Source organism: Lissotriton vulgaris, chromosome 8 (genome assembly GCF_964263255.1).
Source record: "Lissotriton vulgaris chromosome 8, aLisVul1.2, whole genome shotgun sequence".
NCBI classification, from domain to species: domain Eukaryota; kingdom Metazoa; phylum Chordata; class Amphibia; order Caudata; family Salamandridae; genus Lissotriton; species Lissotriton vulgaris.
This window is the reverse complement of record NC_141696.1, coordinates 841,364,706-841,389,239: the sequence shown is the minus strand read 5'-3', so window position 1 is coordinate 841,389,239 and position 24,534 is coordinate 841,364,706. Positions and strand designations below refer to the sequence as shown.

The 24,534-nt window shown below is 43.5% G+C and overlaps 1 protein-coding gene across 1 annotated transcript in view; it reads right to left on the bottom strand.

The window, feature by feature from the left end:
• CARS2 (cysteinyl-tRNA synthetase 2, mitochondrial) overlaps positions 1 to 24,259 on the bottom strand; it is a 465,610-nt gene extending 441,351 nt beyond the window's left edge. The window contains exons 1-2 of the mRNA XM_086934744.1: positions 21,999 to 24,259; positions 2,778 to 2,828 (exon numbers count right to left, since the gene is read on the bottom strand). Coding sequence (XP_086790870.1) covers positions 2,778 to 2,828; positions 21,999 to 22,201 — 254 coding nt within the window. The 5' untranslated portion in view covers positions 22,202 to 24,259. The remainder of the gene's footprint in view (positions 1 to 2,777; positions 2,829 to 21,998) is intronic.
• Between the last annotated feature and the right edge of the window lie 275 nt (positions 24,260 to 24,534).

Sequence of the window (24,534 nt, the reverse complement as noted above, 5' to 3'; positions counted from 1 at the left end):
TCTTAAATCAGATCCGCTTCCGCACTGGTAGCCAATGCAGTTGTTGCAAAAGAGGGAGGGAGGCAGTTCAGAGAGGAGCATTGGAGACCAGGCGGGCTGCGGTGTTCTGAACTACTTGCAATCTATTCAATGAAGCTTCATTATCTGAAATCAGCAGAGCATTGCAAGGGTCGTCCAGGCGGCTTAGCACCAGAGCCTGGATGAGAGTTTTTCCACGTGGTTAACGGAAGGGGAATACCCAATGTAGGAGACTCAACAAAAGGAAGCATGCGCCGACAGTAGTTGTGGCGTGCTCCTTCATTATCAGTTTCTGATCCAGGCAGACTCTCAGGTTTTTGACCACCAGTTTGGGAGTTGGAGCAGTGACTAATTCCTCTGGCCACAATCCTGGGGACCACCTCACTGATGCATCTCCAAACAGCATGACCTCGTTTTTTCCCGCATTGAGCTGGAGGAAGTTGTTCCTCGTCCAGCCAACGATAGCAGTCACGTCCTCCGAAAAGGTAGACTGGGAGTTGAGATTGTTTTTATCTAAGGAAAGTAGGAGCGGAGTGTCATCAGCATATGAAATTGAAATGACGCCTAAATTCCTAAGTAATCCCGCTAAGGGAGCAACATATATGTTGAAAAAGGTGGCACTAAGACAGGATCCCTGAGGTACTCCCTTAGTGAGTCTTGTAGTCTTTGAGCAGAAAGGGCCTAGGTTGATAGACTGAGTTCTATTAGTGAGAAAACTCGACATCCATTGTAAGGCGGTCACTTGGAGGCTACGTTCCCTAAGTCTCTCAAGCAGAGTCTGGTATGAAATCGTGTTGAAGGCCGCCGACAGATTAAGCAGTACAAGAAGCACTGCTTGTCCATTGTCCATGGACATTCTAATGTTGTGCTGTGCATGGGTCGGAAGCCCGACTTGGATGGTTGGAGGCAGCGCGAGACTTCGACGAAGTCAGACAGATGTTTATTGATGTGTTTTTCTAATATCTTGCTCAGGAGAGGTAACAGCGAAATAGGACGATAGATAAATCATCCATGGGTGCTTTAAGATTTTTACGGATGGGGATTATTTCGACCCCCTTCCATTCAGAAGGAAGAAGACCCTCTTTCATTGAGCAATTGAGGATAGAGCAAATTGGGGCAACAAGTTGTTTGGAGATCAGTGAGGTGGTCTTAGCTGGAATAATATCTAGCGGGGAGCCTGATTTTACTGTATTTAGGAGTGACTCTACATCCCCGTGCGTGAGTGTAGGAAAATTATCTAACATCTGCACGTTAGATGTGGCCACGAGGTGTTTTACTGTGGTATCTAGCGGAGAACTTCCAGATGAAGTAATTTTATTGTAGATCAATTCAATTTTCTAAGAAAAAAGAGTTGCTAGTTTGTCACATAGGGCTTGTGAGGGACCATCTTCGTTGTTGCACGCCTTCAGATTGAAGAAGGATTTTAAAATCTTGTAGAGGGTTCTGGGACATTCCCTGCCTGTTCAAGTTGCAGCGCAATATAGGCTTTGAGACGTTTTTATATTTTTATGATATTGAGCCAATGTGGTTTTGTATCTTTCTTTATCCAATGCGTCATGTGAGAGGCACCAGTGTCGTTCCAGTTTTTTGCAGCGACTCTCTTCTGTCCGAAAATTGGGGGGAAACCACGCTGCCTGAGGGCATCTAACTGAACTGGGGCATTGTTTCAGGGGGGCTAGATGATCCATGGTCATTTTAATTATAGAATTAAAGTGGGCCAGGCTCTCCTCTACATTGTCTGAGCCAGGGTTCAGGGGTGTTGGGATTATATCCTGGAAGTAGGTGGACGTGCTTTTATGCCACTATCTGTGCCAACTAAGGGGAGTTGTGTGGGAGACGACAAAGGAGGTGGGAATGATTTTTGCCTGACAACTACTAGAGCCAGACCTTAAGGGGGAATGTGGTGTTGCTTCTGAATGTCATACTTCACTGCATGCGTGGAGTTAGAAATAAAATACTACTTTGTCTTATAAAAGCAAGTTTTTGGCTGGACATTGATTTATTGTTTGTACTGTATGCTCTTTGAGTTATAAGTCGTGTTCACTGACCTGTATCTACATTTCCTTCTTCCAAGAGAGCCTGGATTGCTCGACCACAGCTACCACTGAGATTCAAGTGCAGAAAGGATACTTGGAACAGCTGAGCAGGAGCCATAGTAGGTCGGGCCCGAGACATCAGGAGTAAAAGGCTTCAACCACCATGATTGGACCTAGTAGCCCCTGCGTGCCTGGTTACCCTCTGAAAGGGGTTCTGACACACCCAAACAAGTGAAGACTAAGCAGTCGATTTCTAAACCTTGAATTTGATACTCAGCATCCTCAAATTCATACTGCAACAACGTTCAAAGTTCTTTTCACAAAATGATCGATGTTTAAAAAATTTTCATAAGCTCTTTTTTCCTTGTCTGCAATTTCTAAGTAGTTAGCACTCGAAGACTAACAAATATGTTGCAATTATCCTACTCATTTTTCATTTGGGTTCTTTATTCGATGATTAAAAATCACCATAAAAGTACAAACAATCAATATACATTAAGTTCATCCCTTTTAAAACAAACAATCAAATTAACATATAACCCAATGTAAATACAACAACAAAATCCCAGTGAAGTAAATAAACATTAATTATCCTACTCATTTTTAACAATTCAATCACGATTATATATATATATATATATATATATATATATATATATATATTTTTTTTTTAAGAAATTTTTAATGAGTGTTAGCAAAAACATTAAACACAGAAAAACTTACCAAGCATGGCCGAGGTGTGCGTGATCGTAAACTGTTGGGCCACAGCTGTACCTGGTTAAAAACAAAAGTTAATTTCACCTGTCAGAATAAGGCAGTAACGATGTGCAGGGAGACAGGGAGTTCAATGTATTTTAAGTATTCTAATTAGGTAAACTGTTCCAGGGAGGAACAGGATTAACTCTGTATGTCGGAGCAATCTCGCCTCGTTTTATTTTTCAAGAAATCTATTTCCCTTAACCTCCCCATGATCTTTTTCCCCACCTGTCATGAGACTGCTCAGGAGGAGATAATTACCTCAGACAATTCTGGTGAACAAAGAGTTATTGTCTGCTCTGTGGTATCACTGCTTCTGCCTTCTTTCTGGTCTGTTGTCTGAAAGAAAGGGGTGGAAGCATGGCAGATGGAAGCAAGCATTACCTCTTCTTCCCTCATTCTTGCACCAGTCATTACTTAATGAAGTTCTTTCCATCCATCCAAGAACAGGAAACAAAGAGGAAATGCTAGCACATAACCACACCCGCCAAAGCAGAACGCTATTTAAGGTTTAGCATGCCCTCAGCACTTCCTATAATACCAAGCCATGTCAATGGCTTGACACAGAGAGGGTGGGTGGGTTGTGATAACCGGGAGAAGGACAAGTAGGACTAAGAGTAACGAAGATTACTGGTAAGTAAACAGGCCAATATTCCTTCGTTGGGTGGTAGAAAAGCTTTTATGAACCCCTATGACAGAAGGCAAGGGAATTAAAAAAAGAATAGAGAGGCCTTCAAGAATTGGCTGAAGGGTTTCTTAAAAAGGGAAGACAGGCTTCCATTTTAATTAGGTCAAGTGTAGTGAAATTGCAGCACCTAACTGCTTACAAAGATTATGCGCTATGGACCAGTTAGCAGTACTGATATACTTAGAGTTGGACAAACTCAATTTTTATGTTAAAGGAATGTTTAATCAACAGCATAAGAACTGTATCAGAAGAATTTCTATATTTTTTTAAGGTGAATAGCAATGTTTAATGTGGCTGGATTATTAATGCATTATATTACCATCAATAAGGCAGGATTTGAAATACTGATTTCAGCTGTGGTAAATTGTCTACACAAAATGTATTTTGCACAGCAATGCAATGACACACATCAAATCATCACATGTGTCAAATCCCTGTCCAGCAGTTTCTGATCTAGCAGGAAACATTCCTGAAGGAAATTAAATGGGAAGTGCAGCATTTATATTACCTTCAACTATGCCCCCACTGACCAACTTCCTGAAATTTGAGACAAAGAACCTTAGCTGGACGTACCAAGTTCTGGCATATTTCATGTAGATTTGGCCAAAGACACCAAAAGTGTTTAGAAATCCAACTAATCTCTGCCAACGAGACAAATCACATAACAAATTAAGCTAATGAACTCAGGTGACAGGACATATGATGTTACCATTAACGGTATGTATGAGACAGCTAAGGATACAATACGATTTATTTGTTTCCTTTTGTGTTGATACTTAATTTTTTTTATATATCTTTATTGCATTTTATCTTTTTTGTCTTGTTCCATACAAACCAAACTTTGTGTTGATACTTAATGATGGTATGCTCTCAGATGTACTTACTTATTGATATAGTTGGTGTTCAGTCATTAAAATTGCATCTGGTGTGCAAATAAACTATAACTGGAGAAATATTTAGGTTTTATTTTGGAACCATAACTAAACTTTATTCTGTGTTAAAGTAAATTTCAACGTATATTTTATATAAATCAATTTGTCAAGAGTAAAGGAACCCATAAGAAAAAGAAATTAAAGAAAACAAGTGTATTTGTTGAACAGCAGATATAGGATGTGCACTTTGTGGAGAACCTTGCACTCACTTGACAAACCTTGCAGTCTGTTGAAACATTGGGCTACACAAATTATACCCAAGCTAGATAGCTGTCCCACACTGTGGTGCCTGGTAACACACAAGTTTGTTAAAAGAACCCTCACACACCAACCTAGTTGGTGCCATGCTTCATCATCAGGTTCCCAGCTGAGTAGCCGAATGCTACCCAGCTGTGCTGCGATACCCGATTACAGTGGAGCTGTTTTTTTTTTCTTTTTTTATGCGAGTCTGATGAAGTGGTGTAAGTTAAAAATACCTCGGGGATTCCAACTGTTAATTACTTTATTCCCTGTGGCCCAAGGTATATTTAAAACAGAATGTGGATAATTTTTTAAGACTAGTGAATTTGGTCTTAATTATCCCTGGTCTTCATGTTTCAGCCTTATATAAAAAAAATTGTAAGGCTTTCTTCAGGACCTACCTAATGTGCTAGTGGTGATAAAAATAGTGAACAAGTGGGTGGGTGGTAAAAATCATACCACGTGTGTTTGCATTTTTAGCACACACGCTAAGGTGTGCTATGCATGCTGTGGACTAACCGTTTGTTATAGATCCACTGCTGAGAAAATGTACGTTAGCAATGAGATTTCACCGCTAATCTGTTACCGGGAGGGGTGAGCCCCTTTAGTCACACTTTTGTCAAGGTGCTTGCACGCTGCTGGCAAGCAGCTTGAACCATCAGCTTTCCTGGCTTGTAGGTCATAGGACTTCACCTCACTTATAACAAACAATACAATGTAGTTACAATGCACCTAGCATCATCCGCCCTAGCAAGCCTGCAATCAAATGTTTAAAGTTCAGTTCTAATTGATTGATTAACGCTTTTATAGAGTGTCACTTATGGAAGGAAGTGTCCACAAGATAAAAAAAAAAAACACGCTATTCACGATGGAAATAATGGAATAATTTGCTGCTGTTTGAATCCAACCTCTGGGGTTAACGTGGTGTGTGGGGGAGCTTTTACAATGGATATGGTGCACCTTTGCCAGAGCATTTCAGAGATGCACGAAGGGCCACTGATTGTATGTGCTTCCACGGCTGCTGCGTCCCCTTGCTTTCCCACCTAAATTGCCACAGTTGCTACATAATCCAATAGGAGTTTCATGATTTAGAGAGGACTAACGCAGCAATAGAGGAAGGAGTTATGTGGCATTGAAGGGCAATTATGTTGCATATTTTGTGGCAATCTTGTACAGCAATTTTCACATTTTACCACATTCATAGAAAAGAGAGCCTAGGGCTGTGCAAAATAATTTTTGGGGAAACGCTGTCAAATGAAAACAGAAATAGTAAACTAAAGCATTTTCACGAAAAAGAAAAAAATATTTATTTCAACTCAACTATATTTAAAAGTGTATTACTTTCTTTTCCTTCAACAGAGAAATGAGCCTTGCTTTTTTTAACTCATGGTCTGTGCAAACAATTACTGACAACTGTTCTACGCATGTTAATACAACTCATGAAAGTTTTTATATGTTTTCTTTTTTTTTAAAGTGGTTTTAGAATATGAACTCTGCTGCTACGACGCTTTTTTATATATGGGGATTGTAAAGGTTTTAAATAACTGTACAATAAAATATTACTTACTCCTTACTTACTTACTTCAACAGACAAAATTCAATTCCTAATCCATCAACTGGAGATGTTAACACTTGAGATAACTCTTCACTCTCTGAATACACAATAAACAACTCAAAGTGATGATTTAACTTTTGCAATGTTTTTGGTGTGGTGCTGCACTCTATTGTAAATAAGATAGTCCTTTGTAGCCAGATGTAATGTAGATTAATATTGTAGATTTATTGTTAGATAATTACATCAGTAAATCAAGGGAAGATGGTAAGTCCATATGATGCCCCACCAGGAGCAGCCTCTGTCCTGCTCAGCCTGCACACACCAACTGACACTCCACAGCTCACCAAGCACCCAACATTCCATGACATCATAATTCATCCAATATTCTAGAAATAATCAGGCACACCAACACTCAAACTGGCTGAGCAGTAGAGAAGAGATACATAGGCAAGGGGAAATGCAGCAGTAGATTATTACACACTCCATGCATTTATTTTTTAAATAACGTTTGATATGTCTGAGCTATAAACAATCTTTTGTTGAAATTTGCAAATTGGGTAATCAGTAAAGCATGCAGCCCCACAGGGGCAGTATGAATACTTTCAACACTTGTGTTGATTTACGAAAAAGCAACCCTAACATGCCAGAGTTATCAAACATCGATATGACCTTATATAAGGTACCTGGTGCTCATGAACAGAGCTCCAAAACCTTCGGGTCGAGTCTGCACTGTATATGATGGAGCAAGGATTTGCCCGTAAAACGCCTTGCTCGTATGCAAAACCCTTGTCTAAACTGCATAATAATATTAACCTCGTTATTCGTCATTTATAAAGCGGTTTTCCCAACACGCGGGTGTCCCTAGGATGCTTGCTTGTTTGTCTTTTCGTACTAAAACGAAGCTTGCACTGAAAATGGCTGCTTTGCCGAAATTCAGTCTGCGCATGCGTCGGTCATACCCATGTGATGTGACGCACTCGCATTCTGGAGGGATTCTGTGCTCATGCGCATTGATGCTAAATATGGCTGCTTGTCTCTCACCACGCTCTCTGCTTACTGCAGCAGCTTTTAGCCTATCTATCTTTTCGCACTAATCCATAATGCTATAGCCATTATAAAGTAAGGGTTGGTTAAGTTTTAGCTTGGTATACAGTGCGATCATTTTTTTTGTATGATATTAATTTGTTTTCGCTTACTTTTCATGTACCGCGTCTTTGTGGGCTGGGGCAATCATGAGCGGAGCCATACTTGAAGCTCTGCTGGGCACCGTCACATGACCGGAGAAAGTTCCAACCGCGCAGAAGCTAAATCTAGCCAGCTGGCTCCTGAAGCACAATGCGCCTGGGAACATCGCTGGGAATACGGAGTCTTACCTTGGAAAAAGCAATACTGTTGCTACATATTGTGAACTATCCTGTACTGCTGTATTCTATGCATGGGAACGTGAACCCGGGGGGCGGGTGTGAAAAATTGAATATTAAACATGGGAAAACTGAATTCTAGGAGGTGGTAATGACCGCACCACCTCTCCTGACCAATCACAATGTGGGAAACTGTCACTTGCAACATTAGTGGGTGGTCTAAGGGTCCCCAAAATCGTATAACTGCCCTAGTTTAGCTTAGGAAAATTGTCCGACTTGTCCGAGTAGCAGACCTGTCACTGACCCTACGATCTCAGTAGGTACTCATTCTGAAAGTGCTGCGGAGCACTTTGTCCATACTTTCCACAATTCCCTAAGGGGTGGAAAATCCTAAGTGCTGGCGAAGCACTTTGCTGGGGAATTCGAAAATCCAATCGGGGTTTCTGGCGGATTACCTGCAGGAGGGGGTAACGCAGGCGTTGCTGTCCGAAGCTGTGGGTGTTGGTCGTACCCTGGGAGGCCCAGTCCTTGACCTGAAACCTGAGGGGTATCCTGTCCTTACTGTCCGTGAGCTGTACCTGCTCGCATTCTGGCATTCCTTTTCTGAGGGTCCCTGTCCCCGTCTTCCCACTGACCCGTGGCCAGGGTTGGTCTTCAATCTGATCTAGGTAAATATAGATTGTGGGTTTACGTCTCTCTCTCTCTCTCTCTCTCTCTCTCTCTCTCTTTATCTGATCTGGTAAAAGCATTCTTACCTGTGTTATTGCGCTTTTGCCATTGCAGTTATATGTGTCTGAATTTTAGTTGGTTCCTTCTCTCCCCCCATCCTTTAGAAACTCATTGATTTTATAAACCATAGCATGTTCCCGTTTTTCCCCTTCCTTTAGTGGGTTGCAGTGAACTTAGCAAGAATAGTTTAAATGCTTAGGTTAAGTACATGTTCTAGGTCATCCCCATTCCTACGTTCTAGTATAAAATTGCAGTGACTAGTTTTGTGTTAAACCCTCCTACCTTTCGTCTCCCCATATATCTGAATGGTCATATTTTTGATACAAAGTTACCTATTGGTGTTGATTTTAATGTTTGATATATTACTCCGTGTATCGCTTATCATCTTGGCATCTTCTCTTTGAATTTTTATATAAAGTTTCTTTGACTTCATCAGGTGTCTGTGGTCATTTTACAGAATTGTGGAAAGTATATTACTGATTTTAAGGTGTATTGGATGTTAGGCCTGTCTACTATTTTCCCTAATAGCTCCAGGTCCGTCGGAAGAATTGTGCCTGTGGTAAGTCAGGTGCATGGTAAGCAGAGGTAAATTCAAACTTTATTACTCTTAGCAGCGCGCAGGAGGAGAAATCCTCACCCGGATCACCCAAACAAATTAGTGTGATGATAAAAAGTATTTCCACGCCAAGGGCCCAGTGCGTGTAAAAGAATTGGTAACTCGGGTGACCGGGGGAAACTGCGCGCTCTAGCAGTAATTTCTGGTAGCAGAGGATGGTTTGGACTAGTTAGATTAGGTAGACAGGATAGTCATAAACAAACCTTGAATATAAAAACGTGCTGCTGATTTCTACTGTATTTTTCTAAAAAATTATAGAATGTGTTTTTTTTTTTTATAAATGTGCATGATTTTGCATTGCTGTTATAAATATTGCATGTTGAATTAACCCAGAATTGTTTGTAAATGTTCAGTGTAGTCCGAATCCCCGGGGAAGTATTTTAGCTAACGGTGAGTAGAATCCGGTTAGCTGTTGAAGTCACTAAGTTTGAAGTATTAGTGCAGGGTTAAGGATAACTGGAAGCACTAATTAGGACCTTTGTTTCTGGAGTGAATGATAGCTACGAGTCTCTTATAAAACTTTCATTGCGATATCACCTAGTAAGGGTCGCATACGGAAGGAGTAGTAGGGTCTCCGAGGCTTGTCTGGTAAGTAAAATAGTTCGCTGGTGAAATCCTGGCTCAGTACATATCCCCGACCAAGGTGGATGAGTCAGAAGAATAACGGGTTCTATGTTACTAGTGTGAAGGGACAGGCAAAGAAGTCTATCCAGAGTGAATGAAAAGTAGACAGAAGTGGTTTACTAGTAGCGAAAGAAAAGTCTTTTCTCTCTTTAGAACACTCAGACATAGTGGCAAACGTTGTGTGTTATTGACTAAAACTTGCACTCGCACTTTAGAGAGAGTAAAAAGTTTCCGTTACCTTGTGAAGGAGGGAGTCAGTCGGAGAGCTGCTCTGACGTCACTCCGTGCCGCGCTGGTATTGGTCAAGATAGTGGAGCTGAATTTGTAAAGGAGGGGTGAGTGCCGAAGCGTGAGACTCTGTCTTGCGAAAAGGCCGCGCACCCATTGGTTAACAGTGTTTGTATTCTCTGACCCGATTGGGTGGTGCGAAATAAAATTCGCGCTAGCATTGGAAGCTCAAAGGTAAACAAAATTAATCAAGCCGAGCTAGAAGCGAGTCTGGAGAGTTGTATGTGGTATCCAGACTTCATACCGAATCCAAAGCACCTAGGATTTCATAAGGATCAGCTTATACGAGGTAGACCGCACATGATGTATGGAATAAAGAGAAAATTGTCATTTTCGGATAAAGTAAAGAATTTTTTCAAAACTGACAAGCCCATTAGAACGAGGGAAGGCGTACTCATTCCCCCGCCAAATACCCCTGCCTCTTTCATGTTGTTTGATAAAGGGTATCACACTTGTGTCTGGCTAGAAAATTGGGCAAAGTATACTGTAGATGACGGAGTCCTAGCATTCCCTGTTGAAGGTACATTTAATGGTCGGATCCTGTTTAACTTAAGGACCCGCATGAACGAATTACACCCTAGACCTAGGTTGACCCAGTACGAAGCTTTGGAGGAATGGGAGATTGAGGCTGCAGAGCGAGATAAACCCCGAATGGATAAAGGAGTGAGTAAGTGGTATCCCAGACTTCCAACGCCAACCAAAGAGCAGAAAATGAAACAGTGGAGGCAGTCTATGTTAACTGAAGGGCTATTCCCCATGATGGGGGTATTAGAGGAGAAAAGAGGAAAAAGTAAAGAAAAGACCCATCACCTAGCACCTATGGGGGACATAGAAGATGAACACCTGGAAGAATTGTTAATGAAGGATCCACCTCCCTATGTAGCAGAATCAGATTCGGTGCATTCTCAAAATTCTGTTACCAATTACCCCCGAAGTAGGAGGGAAAGTGACTCAGACGGGACAGCTACAAGCAGTAAATATAGTGGAAGGGATGGGTTTTGCAGACCTAAGTCCACAGTCCCGAATTATCAGCCATTCGGGGAAAGTCCCCCTCGATTGGTTGCCCCGACTGCCCCGAGTATTTATCCATCCTTAGTACCCCAGGTATTGCATGGCAATTCTGCTGAAAGGGGGTTGCAGGAAAAAGAGAGAGAAGCCCTGACTAAACAGCGAGAGGAATTAGTCAGAACCATTGCACAGATGCATCCCCATCCTGATTCCTTGACCATTCCAGTAACTATTGGTCCTGCTATCCCAATGTATAAAAATGATTTGACTAGTCCCCTTCCTCCTGTTATCACCCCAATACTGCCTACTCCTAGCTTCCAGACCCCGAGGAAGGAAGTATTCATAGAGGAGGATCAGGAAAGTGAATGTGAATCTGGAAGTTTGATGGATCTGCCCATAAGGGAGTCAAGGGCCAGTGTAGTAGGGACAAGAAGCCAGCCCAGACAAAAGGAAGTGGTGATTGAAAGTGCAACTGGAATTAGGAACGCCTCTTTAGTTTCCCCTGAAGAATTAGACAGATGGACAAAGGAGGTAGAGAAGGAGACCACTCCCCAACCTAAAGCATTGGAAATATATAAATTAAGAATAGAAATAGAAGAAATGATGGCTGGGAATGTGGGAGTTGAGCGCCTGAGCTCGTATAATGAGGAAGAGTTACTATTCATCAGTAAAAATCTTACCCGGAGTGCTAGGGTGCTCCACGAAAAGATAATGGATGCCGCCACAGAAATGGGAGTTGATGTTAGTCGCTCCAAAATTCTTCAGAAACCCTACAGAGTGGACTTCTCAGACAAGGATTTAGAAAGCCTGAATGTGATGGGAAAGCAGATCCAAGTAAGAGAGTTGTTGAAAATCCTGCAGAAGTGGGGCGAAGTGGGGAAATGGAGAACCAGGTGGGCAAAGAAAAAGGAAGGCAGCAGGGCTGGGTCCGTAACTTCAGAATTCGTATTGAAGGAAGTAACCCCAACAGAAAAATTGTGCCCCATGAGAGAGGTCCCGGGAGGGAAATATGTCCATGTCCCTTGGTCCAGACAAGACATTGTGTCGTTTACAAACGACTTTCCGAAATTACGTGAGAAACCCGTTGACTGGTACAGACAGGTAGAACGTTTCATAAAAGTTCAGAAATGTCTGCTGAAAGACCTGGATGGGTTTTTCGACATTGTGGTCCCTGTAGATCTGTGGACCGAATGTAAGATAGAAATTGATTGGCCTAATGATGAATATCCCAGGGATGAGAAAACGGGGGCCCCTTCACCAGATGTAATGAGGAAATATGACCAGGTCATACAGTACCTTAAGAAAAAGGTGCCAGCAAAGGAAACAGATTGGACCCGTATAGATAGAACCACCCAAGAACGTGATGAAACGGTGCATTCATTTTACGAAAGGTTACTGCAGGTATTCAAAACTTACAGTGGTATTGATAACGTAGACATGAAAGACATGACCCATTTCAGTTACAGATTTGTGCTAGGATTAAGGCCTGAAATATCACAATGGATTCGAGATAACAAAATCAGTTGGCAGGGAAAACCCATAGATGATGTCCTGAAATATGCAAAATACTGCGAAGATGAAATCGAAAATAAAAAGAAAGCCCTCAAGGAGAAAGTGATGTGGGCACAGGTGAAATTAGCTGAACAGCAAGAAAAACAGTTAAGTAAAATGACTTCTGATAATAATGTTCCGAATACCAATTCTGGGGGGGGAGGAAAGCCCAGACCTAAAATGAGTCGTGAAGAGGCCATGAAAAAGTTTCCGTGCCATGGGTGCGGCCAGATGGGGCATTGGAGAGACGAGTGTCCACACCTACAGGCTGGTAATGCCCCTGTAAATGGTTTAAATCCACAGGTGCCGAAAGAGGGGACAAGAAAAACCCAGCAACAGGTAAAATTACCTCCAGTACCTCGCGCTCCTAGACAGAATTTTAAGAGTCAGGGTCAGCAGAATGAGAGGGCGGAAGTATGGGAGGTTGAGAGTGAAAGAAATGCAGTCATTCCACAGTACTTGCTAAATGATACCTTCCTTTGTGAAGATCAAGATTGACGGGGCCTGAGAGGGGAGGATGAGGAGTGCGTACTTGGCGCCTCCTTACCGGTAGACCAGACTGGACCATACATTGAAGGAAAGGTTGAAGGCAAAGACGTCACCTTTCTGTTGGACACTGGTGCTACCAGATCTACTGTAAGAACAGTGGATGTTCCTAACCTACCCCTCTCGGGAGAAGCAATCCAAGTAGTGGGCGTCTCAAATCAGATAATAAGTACCCCTGTAACTGAACCAATGGAGATTTCCATAGGAAATTTCAAGGAAATGCACAGATTTGTGGTCTGTGATTCCAGTCCTGTAAACCTACTGGGACGTGATTTGTTGTGCAAGATGCGTTGTACCATTTTCTGCACACCAAATGGCGTCGAAATTCAGACCCCCGATGAAGATGGCCTGTACAAACTGATGTTAGTCAGACAAGATGCTGATATCAAGCCTTTGACAATTGAGGATTTACCTGAGGAACTCCAGCTAAGAGTAGTACCAGAAGTGTGGGATTTCACGGGAAAAGATGTAGGCCTGATGGCAAATGTGGACCCAGTTAAAATAGCAATAAAAACAAATGCTGTATACCCCAAAACCAGACAGTACAAAATGAGTGCAGAAGTGAAGGCAGGAGTAGCGACTGAAATCACGAGGCTGCTAGAAGCAGAAATAATAGAAGAAGTGTTGAGCAGCCCTTGTAATTCGCCTATCATTGGGATCAAAAAGCCTAGTGGGAAGTACCGAGTGGTGCAAGATTTGCGCAAGGTAAACCAAATTGTTGTGCCTTGCTGTCCTATTGTACCCAACCCTGCAGTGATACTCTACCAGATTCCTTGGAACGCAGAATGGTTCACTGTCATCGATCTGTGCCATGCATTCTTTTCCATCCCATTGCATCCCGAAAGCAAGTTCCTTTTCAGTTTTGAATTTGACAGTCATATCTATGTCTGGAATCGTGTCCCCCAGGGGTACACTGAAAGTCCATCGATTTTCAACCAGATACTGAAAAAGTGCCTTGAATCCCTAGTGCTGCCGAGAGAGTCTGTTTTGGTGCAGTACATAGATGACCTGTTAGTGGCATCTAAAACCCAGTCTGACTGTGTCACTGACACAATTGCCTTGCTGAATCACCTAGGAAAAGGAGGACATAAAGTGTCGCCTGACAAATTACAATTCTGTAAAAACTCAGTAAGATATCTGGGGCACCAGATAGAAAAAGGAATCAGGAAGGTCACTACCGAAAGGATCAAAATAATTAAAGCAATGGAACTGCCCACAACCCAGAAAGAGGTGAGAATGTTCTTGGGAGTTGTGGGTTACTGCAGGCAATGGATTGTAGGATTTGCGGCTCTAGCCCGACCCCTGATAAATATGACAAAGAAAGGAGTGGAAGACCCCGTCCACTGGGACAGTGAGAGCATGAATGCTTGGGTAACTCTGAGAAACTGTCTATGTACCGCACCTGCATTGGGTATGCCTGAGTACACTAAACCCTTTGAACTGTTCTGTGACACCAGAGAAAATTGTGCTCTTTCGGTCCTGACCCAGGAGCACGGATCAGTCAGACGACCAGTAGCCTACTTTTCGGCCACTTTAGACCCAGTGGCCGCTGGATTGCCTGGATGCTTGAAAGCCGTTGCGGCTACTTGCGTCAGTCTGGAACAGAGTGAGAGCATTGTCATGGGACATCCCGTCACTGTCTATGTTCCTCATTCTGTTGTCATCCTACTGACTAGAACTAAGACCCAGTACCTCACACCTAGTCGGCTGACTAAGTATGAGAGAATTTTGATTGGTGCTGAAAATGTAACTATTTCCCGGTGCAATGTCCTAAATCCTGCGACACTGTTACCTGTTCCTCTGGATGCAGAATCTGATGAGGACGGGGAACATAATTGCATCGATCTGACTGAATATAGCACCAAGCCCCGTCCAGACATTCGTGAAATAGCACTACGTGACGGGGATAAAACAATGTTTGTGGATGGCTCGTGTTTGAGACATGAGAGTGGGAGTCTGAGTGCTGCCTATGCTGTGGTTACACTGACAGGAGTCGTCGAGGCATCTTACATGCGCGAGGTGAAATCTGCACAAGTGGCGGAACTCATCGCGTTAACTCGAGCATGTAAGAGGGGAAAAAACAAAAGAATTACTGTTTACACAGACAGTCAGTACTGTTTCGGGGTTGTTCATGACTTCGGCCAATTGTGGTTACAAAGAGAATTCATGACTTCCTCTGGCACACCTATCCGAAATGGAAAAGTAGTGCATGACTTACTGGAAGCTATCCAATTACCCAAAGAATTGGCTGTGGTCAAGTGTGCGGCTCACAGATCTGGAAATGATGATGTGACTGCCGGTAATAGGTACGCTGACCAAATTGCACAGTTTTGTGCCCGACACCAGATGTCCCTACAAATTGCCCGGTGGGATGGAACCAGCTGCCAACTTATGTTGTTTGATAATGTGTCAACGTGGGAAGAATTAAAGGAGATACAACAAGCAACAGACAGGCAAGAAAAAGGCAGGTGGGCCGCAAAGGAATGCGAATTGCGAGAAGATGGTGTGGTGGTAAATCCGGATGGGGTGCCTGTACAGCCTGATAGCTTGATCGACCCCATGGTCAGAATGATACATGAGCCAACACATATGGGAAGAGACGCGATGTGTCGGGTGTTTGAACAGGTGTTCTGTAATTCAAAGTTCAGGGACCAGGCGGAAAGGCTTTGCCAGAGGTGCCTAGTGTGTCAGCAATTCAATGCAGGAAAGAAGACTGTAGTGAAACAGAGTACTATTGGAAAGGCAGTAGGTCCCTTCGTTAGAATGCAGGCAGACTTCATAACCATGCCCAGATGCAAAGGATATAGATATGTCTTAGTCGTAGTATGTCTATTCTCCAGGTGGGTGGAAGCATATCCAGCTAAGAAAAATGACGCTATCACCACAGCCAAATTATTGCTCAGGGAGTTGATACCTAGGTATGGGATCCCAGAGACGATCGAAACGGACCAAGGTGGGCATTTTGCCAACGATGTCCTATTGGAACTCTGTAGAGCATTCAAAATGAAGCAAAGATTGCACTGTGCCTACCACCCAGAGGCTTCTGGGGTAGTGGAACAAATAAATGGCACTCTGAAGTCCAGACTGGGAAAAATGTGTGATTCCACAAAAATGAACTGGATAGAAGCTTTACCCCTGGTGCTGATGAGTTTGAGAAGTATCCCGAATCGAAAGACTGGCCTAAGTCCCCATGAAGTGTTGATGGGAAGAGTGATGCGCCAGGCATGGGTACCCGGAAACAAACTGCTAAGCATTTCTGATGATATGGTGCTAGAATACTGCAAGCAGCTGGGTGACCAAGTGCGTTCTCTCTCTCAGCAGATTGGAGAGACAGAAGACGAGTGGCCAAAGACTCCAGCACACAATCTGCAGCCAGGAGATTGGGTGGTGTTAAAGAAACACACCCGGAGCAGTTGCCTGAAGCCAAGGTGGGGAAAGCGACGACAAGGGATCCTCGTCACTACCACTGCTGTGAAGTGCGCTGGTGTACCGAAGTGGATCCACGCCAGCCACACAAAGCGGGTATCTGGAGAAAACGCGACTGGAGCTGAAGGCAGCACAGCTGAAGAGACTTCCGGGGAGGAAGGTCCGGAACTAGCTGACATCGAACTGCCGAGCACAAGTCGAGACGTTGAATGGTATCCCGCCGACGAACCAGTTCATGACCCAATACGAACCAGGAAATATTCCTACTTAGACAGTGAGTGGGATAGCCCAGGTGAGTCAGAAATAGAAGAAGCAGGTCAGGTCAACGAAAGCCACAACACACCTGATCAGGACATAGGCCAAGTAGGGTCAGATCAAGATCTCGAGACTCCTCCTGAAACTCCGGAGCCGAGAAAGGGACAGTTAGAAGTTAGAGCTGACGTTCATGCAGAAGAAAACGAAGAGATCGAAGAGCATGGACAGGAACAGATAGAACTAGATCAAAGTGCTCAGACAACGGAAACAACAGTAACCAGAAATAAAAAGAAAGTGCGATTTGAATCTGAGCAGGGACAGAATAGGGACCAGGCAGAAGAAATAGACGAAAGACCTGGAACTAGTCAGACAGGCAGGGAAACAGAGGTGCCACAACAAAAAGTGAAAAGAGTGCACGAAGAAGGCGAAGTCTCCTCAACCACTGGGAGGCACGGAGGAAGAAGTGCACCCCGATACGTCAAGAGACTAAGGCTCAGACTAAAGACAGTCGAAGAAAACGATAAAGACCGAAAAAGGGCTCAAAGTGAAAGGAATGCAGCCCAAGGCAAATCGCTGAGAAAGAGCGACAGAATAAAGAAACAGAACCGACTGTATCGGAGCCCTGAGTGGACGTACTTTGTGTTGGAGGAAATTGACGAGCCACACCACAGTGGCAACAGTGACAACGAGTCCATTGCTGATCGGAGTTCGGACGAAGACCCTCCGTAAGAGAACCCCTGAAGTGAGCCTTTGGTACAAAGGAACGAAGAGGGGTAGCAAAAGCCACCTGTAAGCTAAAAATGTCTGATCCGAGTGTCTCTGGGAGATCCCGGTGTGGGTGTCTCAAAACCTGTTGTAAGATATGCTTGTGTAGTGTAGCTATGCTAATAGTAATGTGGATAGGACTAACAGTTTTTCTACCCTTTATGATAAGTAGAGATCCAAACTTGTCCCCTACTGAACCCGAAGCAGTAGATGTAGGGGTTGTACAGACTGCAGAAACACCACGAAGACTAGAAAGACGCGACAAAAGAGTAGGACTGACACACACACGACCTAATTTAGAAGCACCAGATGAGGATGGACTACATTTTCACAAAATGAAGAACAGGACGCATTTAAATGTTTTTGCTAACTTGTTAGTGCATTATGTAGAAGCTATGGAAATAGAGGACTGTTATGTCTGCATGAAGCTACCAACCTCAGTGGCTGAAGGCGTGACATACCACCATCTACCTTTGACCTATGGAATCTCCTGTAGTATATTAGCTAGCTTGTTCTATAGAAGCACCTTGCAGTACTATTATTCAAATGATGACGTAGTATTTTCTGAACTTCCTGTTAGAGGACATTTGAACCGTGTACATACTACAAGTGACGTGACCCGCTATATGGGAGAATATTTCCTGACTATAGGTAACATAGACTTAGATCAGGCAAGAGAAGACAATCTGACCTGTTCACTGCAAGAGCAGGAAAAGATGTTTATAAAGATGGCAGACAGAAGGAGAGAAAAGTTTCAGAAAAAGGCAAATGACGAGAAGGATAGAATCCCTAGGTGGGCTGAGCACATGGATAACACCTCAGAAGGCGAAGCCAGTCCTGCCTTGTTGCTGGATTTTGAAAGAAAGGGGAAACTTTGTATCCTTAGGGAAAAGACTGAGTACTATAACAATGTATTCATCGGTTCCAGCGAGTGTGAACATAATTATAAGGTAATTGGAGGCTGGGGATTCAAAAATGGGTCAGAACCTGTGTTCCCCGGAATATATTATATATGTGGGAACAAGGCTTATTTCAAATTGCCGGATCACTGGTATGGAAGCTGCTACTTTGGCATTGTTTTCCCGAAAATATACCATGTGAATAACGCAGCCGGAAGCGATGATGAAACTAATGGCTTAGTGCGTAGTAGACGCGAAAGTGTAGGCGAAATTGTAGGTGATATTTTTAGTGCACTGATACCTGGAATGGGGGTAGTTCTGAACACCCATAGAATCTGCAAATTGTCTACAGTAGTGGACCGGTTATCAACGGACACTGCTGCTGGTTTCCTGCTGGTCAATACTGAAATGGTTGCGATCAGATCAATGGTTTTACAAAACCGTCTTGCCCTTGACACCCTATTAGCAAAAGAGGGCGGAGTCTGTAGAATGCTGAAAGCGCAACATTGTTGCACCTACATTCCTGATAAAAGTATCGAATTAAAACAATATGTGAAGAACATAACTAATTTGGAAAGGGAACTCAAACCATTGGAGGTTGACAGTGCCTGGACGAGACTGACTGGAGGTCTCTCCTCTATAGGTAATTGGTTTACTAACCTAGGTAGAAATATTTTGTGGAAAATACTGATGCCAATAGTTATAATAGGTGTGATTGTATTGATCATTTTTATCTGCTGCAAATGTCAGAAGTGTAAAAGGAAATATACAGTAAATCCGAGGGGGGTGAAAAGAAATATTGATGATTTAGAATTAGAAGAGTTGAAGAGCGCAATTTACAAAAAGGCGAAAAATGACCACTCTCATAGAGAAGCTGCAAGAAAACTCAACGACAAATTTGTTGAAATTCGAATGAGTGATGTGGATGAATGAGAAAAGTTGGCATCTGTTTCCTTCATGTAGTGATGATAGTAAATATCATCAAAGAGGGGATTGATGGAGCAAGGATTTGCCCGTAAAACGCCTTGCTCGTATGCAAAACCCTTGTCTAAACTGCATAATAATATTAACCTCGTTATTCGTCATTTATAAAGCGGTTTTCCCAACACGCGGGTGTCCCTAGGATGCTTGCTTGTTTGTCTTTTCGTACTAAAACGAAGCTTGCACTGAAAATGGCTGCTTTGCCGAAATTCAGTCTGCGCATGCGTCGGTCATACCCATGTGATGTGACGCACTCGCATTCTGGAGGGATTCTGTGCTCATGCGCATTGATGCTAAATATGGCTGCTTGTCTCTCACCACGCTCTCTGCTTACTGCAGCAGCTTTTAGCCTATCTATCTTTTCGCACTAATCCATAATGCTATAGCCATTATAAAGTAAGGGTTGGTTAAGTTTTAGCTTGGTATACAGTGCGATCATTTTTTTTGTATGATATTAATTTGTTTTCGCTTACTTTTCATGTACCGCGTCTTTGTGGGCTGGGGCAATCATGAGCGGAGCCATACTTGAAGCTCTGCTGGGCACCGTCACATGACCGGAGAAAGTTCCAACCGCGCAGAAGCTAAATCTAGCCAGCTGGCTCCTGAAGCACAATGCGCCTGGGAACATCGCTGGGAATACGGAGTCTTACCTTGGAAAAAGCAATACTGTTGCTACATATTGTGAACTATCCTGTACTGCTGTATTCTATGCATGGGAACGTGAACCCGGGGGGCGGGTGTGAAAAATTGAATATTAAACATGGGAAAACTGAATTCTAGGAGGTGGTAATGACCGCACCACCTCTCCTGACCAATCACAATGTGGGAAACTGTCACTTGCAACATTAGTGGGTGGTCTAAGGGTCCCCAAAATCGTATAACTGCCCTAGTTTAGCTTAGGAAAATTGTCCGACTTGTCCGAGTAGCAGACCTGTCACTGACCCTACGATCTCAATAGGTGCTCATTCTGAAAGTGCTGCGGAGCACTTTGTCCATACTTTCCACAATTCCCTAAGGGGTGGAAAATCCTAAGTGCTGGCGAAGCACTTTGCTGGGGAATTCGAAAATCCAATCGGGGTTTCTGGCGGATTACCTGCAGGAGGGGGTAACGCAGGCGTTGCTGTCCGAAGCTGTGGGTGTTGGTCGTACCCTGGGAGGCCCAGTCCTTGACCTGAAACCTGAGGGGTATCCTGTCCTTACTGTCCGTGAGCTGTACCTGCTCGCATTCTGGCATTCCTTTTCTGAGGGTCCCTGTCCCCGTCTTCCCACTGACCCGTGGCCAGGGTTGGTCTTCAATCTGATCTAGGTAAATATAGATTGTGGGTTTACGTCTCTCTCTCTCTCTCTCTCTTTATCTGATCTGGTAAAAGCATTCTTACCTGTGTTATTGCGCTTTTGCCATTGCAGTTATATGTGTCTGAATTTTAGTTGGTTCCTTCTCTCCCCCCATCCTTTAGAAACTCATTGATTTTATAAACCATAGCATGTTCCCGTTTTTCCCCTTCCTTTAGTGGGTTGCAGTGAACTTAGCAAGAATAGTTTAAATGCTTAGGTTAAGTACATGTTCTAGGTCATCCCCATTCCTACGTTCTAGTATAAAATTGCAGTGACTAGTTTTGTGTTAAACCCTCCTACCTTTCGTCTCCCCATATATCCGAATGGTCATATTTTTGATACAAAGTTACCTATTGGTGTTGATTTTAATGTTTGATATATTACTCCGTGTATCGCTTATCATCTTGGCATCTTCTCTTTGAATTTTTATATAAAGTTTCTTTGACTTCATCAGGTGTCTGTGGTCATTTTACAGAATTGTGGAAAGTATATTACTGATTTTAAGGTGTATTGGATGTTAGGCCTGTCTACTATTTTCCCTAATAGCTCCAGGTCCGTCGGAAGAATTGTGCCTGTGGTAAGTCAGGTGCATGGTAAGCAGAGGTAAATTCAAACTTTATTACTCTTAGCAGCGCGCAGGAGGAGAAATCCTCACCCGGATCACCCAAACAAATTAGTGTGATGATAAAAAGTATTTCCACGCCAAGGGCCCAGTGCGTGTAAAAGAATTGGTAACTCGGGTGACCGGGGGAAACTGCGCGCTCTAGCATATAGAACTGTAAAAAATATACATATAATAATAACACAGGGTAAATCATCTTACTCTACTTTACTGCACCAGGTAATCATCAAGCCAACCCCCATCAGCACTGCTTACATCAAGCACTTCCTGCAGGCCTGTGGCCCCAAGCCCGGCCCAAAGACGCTCTCTGCCTCAGCCTGGTAGTCACTGGGGAGGCAAAGTTAAATTCAGCAGAGCACTGAACTCACCTTGTGTGCAGAGCGGTCAGGGTCAAAGATGTGGCTAAAAAGGACATTTCAGTAACTATTTTGCTGGCCTTTCACCTTCAAAGACCTACATGAACAGTCACTCACACAAGTTACAGTAAAATAAATACAAGTTACAGTAATCCGTGAAAAATGCACTCTTTTAGGTTGTGAAACTTAAATTTACAAACCTAAGCAATTGGACCGCTGCTGTCGTCTTTTAAATTACATATACTAAGACCCAATACATGTTGATACAACGTCCCTCTTCCTAAAGAAAAATCTCTTTGGAGATCTGTATTATATGAAAACATATATGCAATCAACATAATAAAAACGTGTCTAAAGCAGGTCAGTTTGTCATCTTATCAGTGTAACCAAAACACAATATTAAAATCTAACCAGGTAGCCACTGCTGGGCGAGCAAGGACGAGGGGCTCTTTAGTCCTGGTCAGGCTGTTGTAAACCTGTATGCCTGTGGGATATCCTGCTGGTGGGACCCAGGTCGCCCTGCTGCTGCTCCTAGTATCCTTGTAGAGCGATAACAAACGCTGCCTGCGGGCACATGGACTCGCCACTCCTCGCCGAACCACGCATAGCAACATATCTGCAACCTTGTCCAAGTGACCAGCAGAAACGGTACGGGTTCTCTAGTTAGTATCTACTAACCAGCACCTCTCCCGCTGAAGCGTGGAATCGGAACATGCTGTAAGCCATGAATATTAGTGGCGGTGGCTGGCCACTGCCGGGGCGCATCCGCTGTACGATCCGCTTGCAGCCATTTTAAAGTGCTCAATTCCCGTATTTGATATACAGAACGTGAATGAAGTAAAATACTGTGTGGGCATTTCGGTGGAACAACACATGGTAATATACCTTTTTCGTGGTTTATGGAGTATCCGGTACACCTCTGTTTAAAATATTTCGACATTTAAAACTAGTTCCGAGCAGAGCATTACGATGTGGCGTCTTCAATCACAATGTAAAAGAAGACTTGGCGCGGTACAAAAGGATCATGTGCTGACTTTTATTTTGTATTTCTTAGTTAACTATATTAACTGTACAGCAATTCAATAGCAAAACTTCTTCATGGCCGCTTGGGAGGTGTATTTAAACGCACAGTGACGAGCAGCAAGTGCACGCAAGGGGTGTAGTTCTCAACGGTGACTTTTTCTGAGAACCTGAAGGGGCGGCTTTATAAATTCCGACGACTTGGTGTATTGTACTTAACAGTGTGATTCGAAGGTCGTTCAGATCTGGGGTGCAGCCTGTCTTACAGCGCAGACTGAACATAACAAATCGTAAGTACATACGGTGGACACCGGGGATTATTTTTTTCGAGAACATGGTGGGCGGGCTTCTAAAGTCCAGCGACCAATGGAGATAGCCGAGGGTGGAGCGAACACCCAGCGCAGACTGTAAGTACAGTCAGGGAAGAGTGTAATCTCCACCCCCAACTTCCCTTATAGGCTAAACGGCATCACGTGACGCTTTCACAACCAGGGAAAGCTTTTAGCGTAGCTTAATAGAGATGACAGGCTATATGTAGCCCCCCGACTGATTACTCCAGTCGTCATCGAACGAAAGTGATTTTACAAGGCACAAAACATGGCCACCGCAACCAGCTGCCTGTTTGAGTAGACTAAACAAAACGTCCGAAATGCAAGTTTATGCTCTCCTTCGAACGTTGCATACTTTAGTGAAATAGCTGCCGTCGCAGGTTTGTAATCGAGTCCTTCCAAAAAGTCTACAATATTTAAATTTGTATCAAATAGACCCTGACGCAGAGGGGAAATATGGTTTGTCATGGCCGTGCTGCTCAAAACCATCTTTTCGATGTACCGGCATAGGTATTTAACTAGGTTAACGGATAGAGAAGGGTGAGGACGAAATAATCAATACCCAATAAAAATGATAGGTAACAATGCGAAGAGCTAAACGCTCTTGAGGCATGAGAGCGTAATCTGAAGAACTAATGAGGAAACCCGTACTTGAAGTTAAAACCCGCCGATAAAAATGCCCTTATGTAAAGTAATTTGTTTTTTCTTGCGAGCCCAGAGAAAACCACAATAAAAATACAGGGCTACCCTTAAGGGCATGATTATTTCAGTTTCTAGTAAATAGGAAGTATCACAAATGTGGTTTGAGAATTTCGAATGATGCACACTTTAGGTCTCCTAAAACAGGCATTCTCTCGCCCAGCCTCAAATAACAACGCTGGAAAGCAGAAATTAATGACCGCTCAAAAGTACGTGTGCTTTACATTACACTGGCAATTAGAAGTCTTAGCAAACGCCACCCCCATGTCGCCAACCCACTGTTCGTCTAATAATGTGCGAAGGCTCTGCCCAATCGTCTCATCCACAGTGGGAGCGATATTGCAGTCTGCAGAACGGTCACATTGTCTAGCGATTATATATATCGGATGGGTGAGCAGTTTGCCTGAACCTAAAATGGCCGCCACCCAGGACTTGGCCCATCCACTCTGCACCTTTCACTGCCGCATAAAAATAATGTCTTAAACTATATACTGATTGTAACCTGGCGGGAAGAAAGCGCGCAGTCGCAGACATATCCTGCAGAAATTTGTGTCTACGCTTTGGTTCAAGGAGAATGCTACGAACAGTGAGCGGGTACAGGCTCAGACAAGGGGCTGGTGCTCGATAGTTTGCTCCTCCTTCTTTTCAAGGAGTTCGTGGCGCGAGCACAGGAGACGCCCAGTAGTTACCATGGTATCGGCGCGCTCCTCAGGCAGCTAGAGAGAAGAGAGTGTGTTTCTGCAGTCTTATTGAAAACCCATACCAGGACGTTTAGACCCGGCGGTCGTCACTTGAAAAAGAGAACTTTTGCATCGCGGCATTAGCAAGGTACCACTCCAAATGTAGCTCGTGTTTGATTTTTTTGCCGCATTCCATTTCGAACAGTGTTACTTGGAATA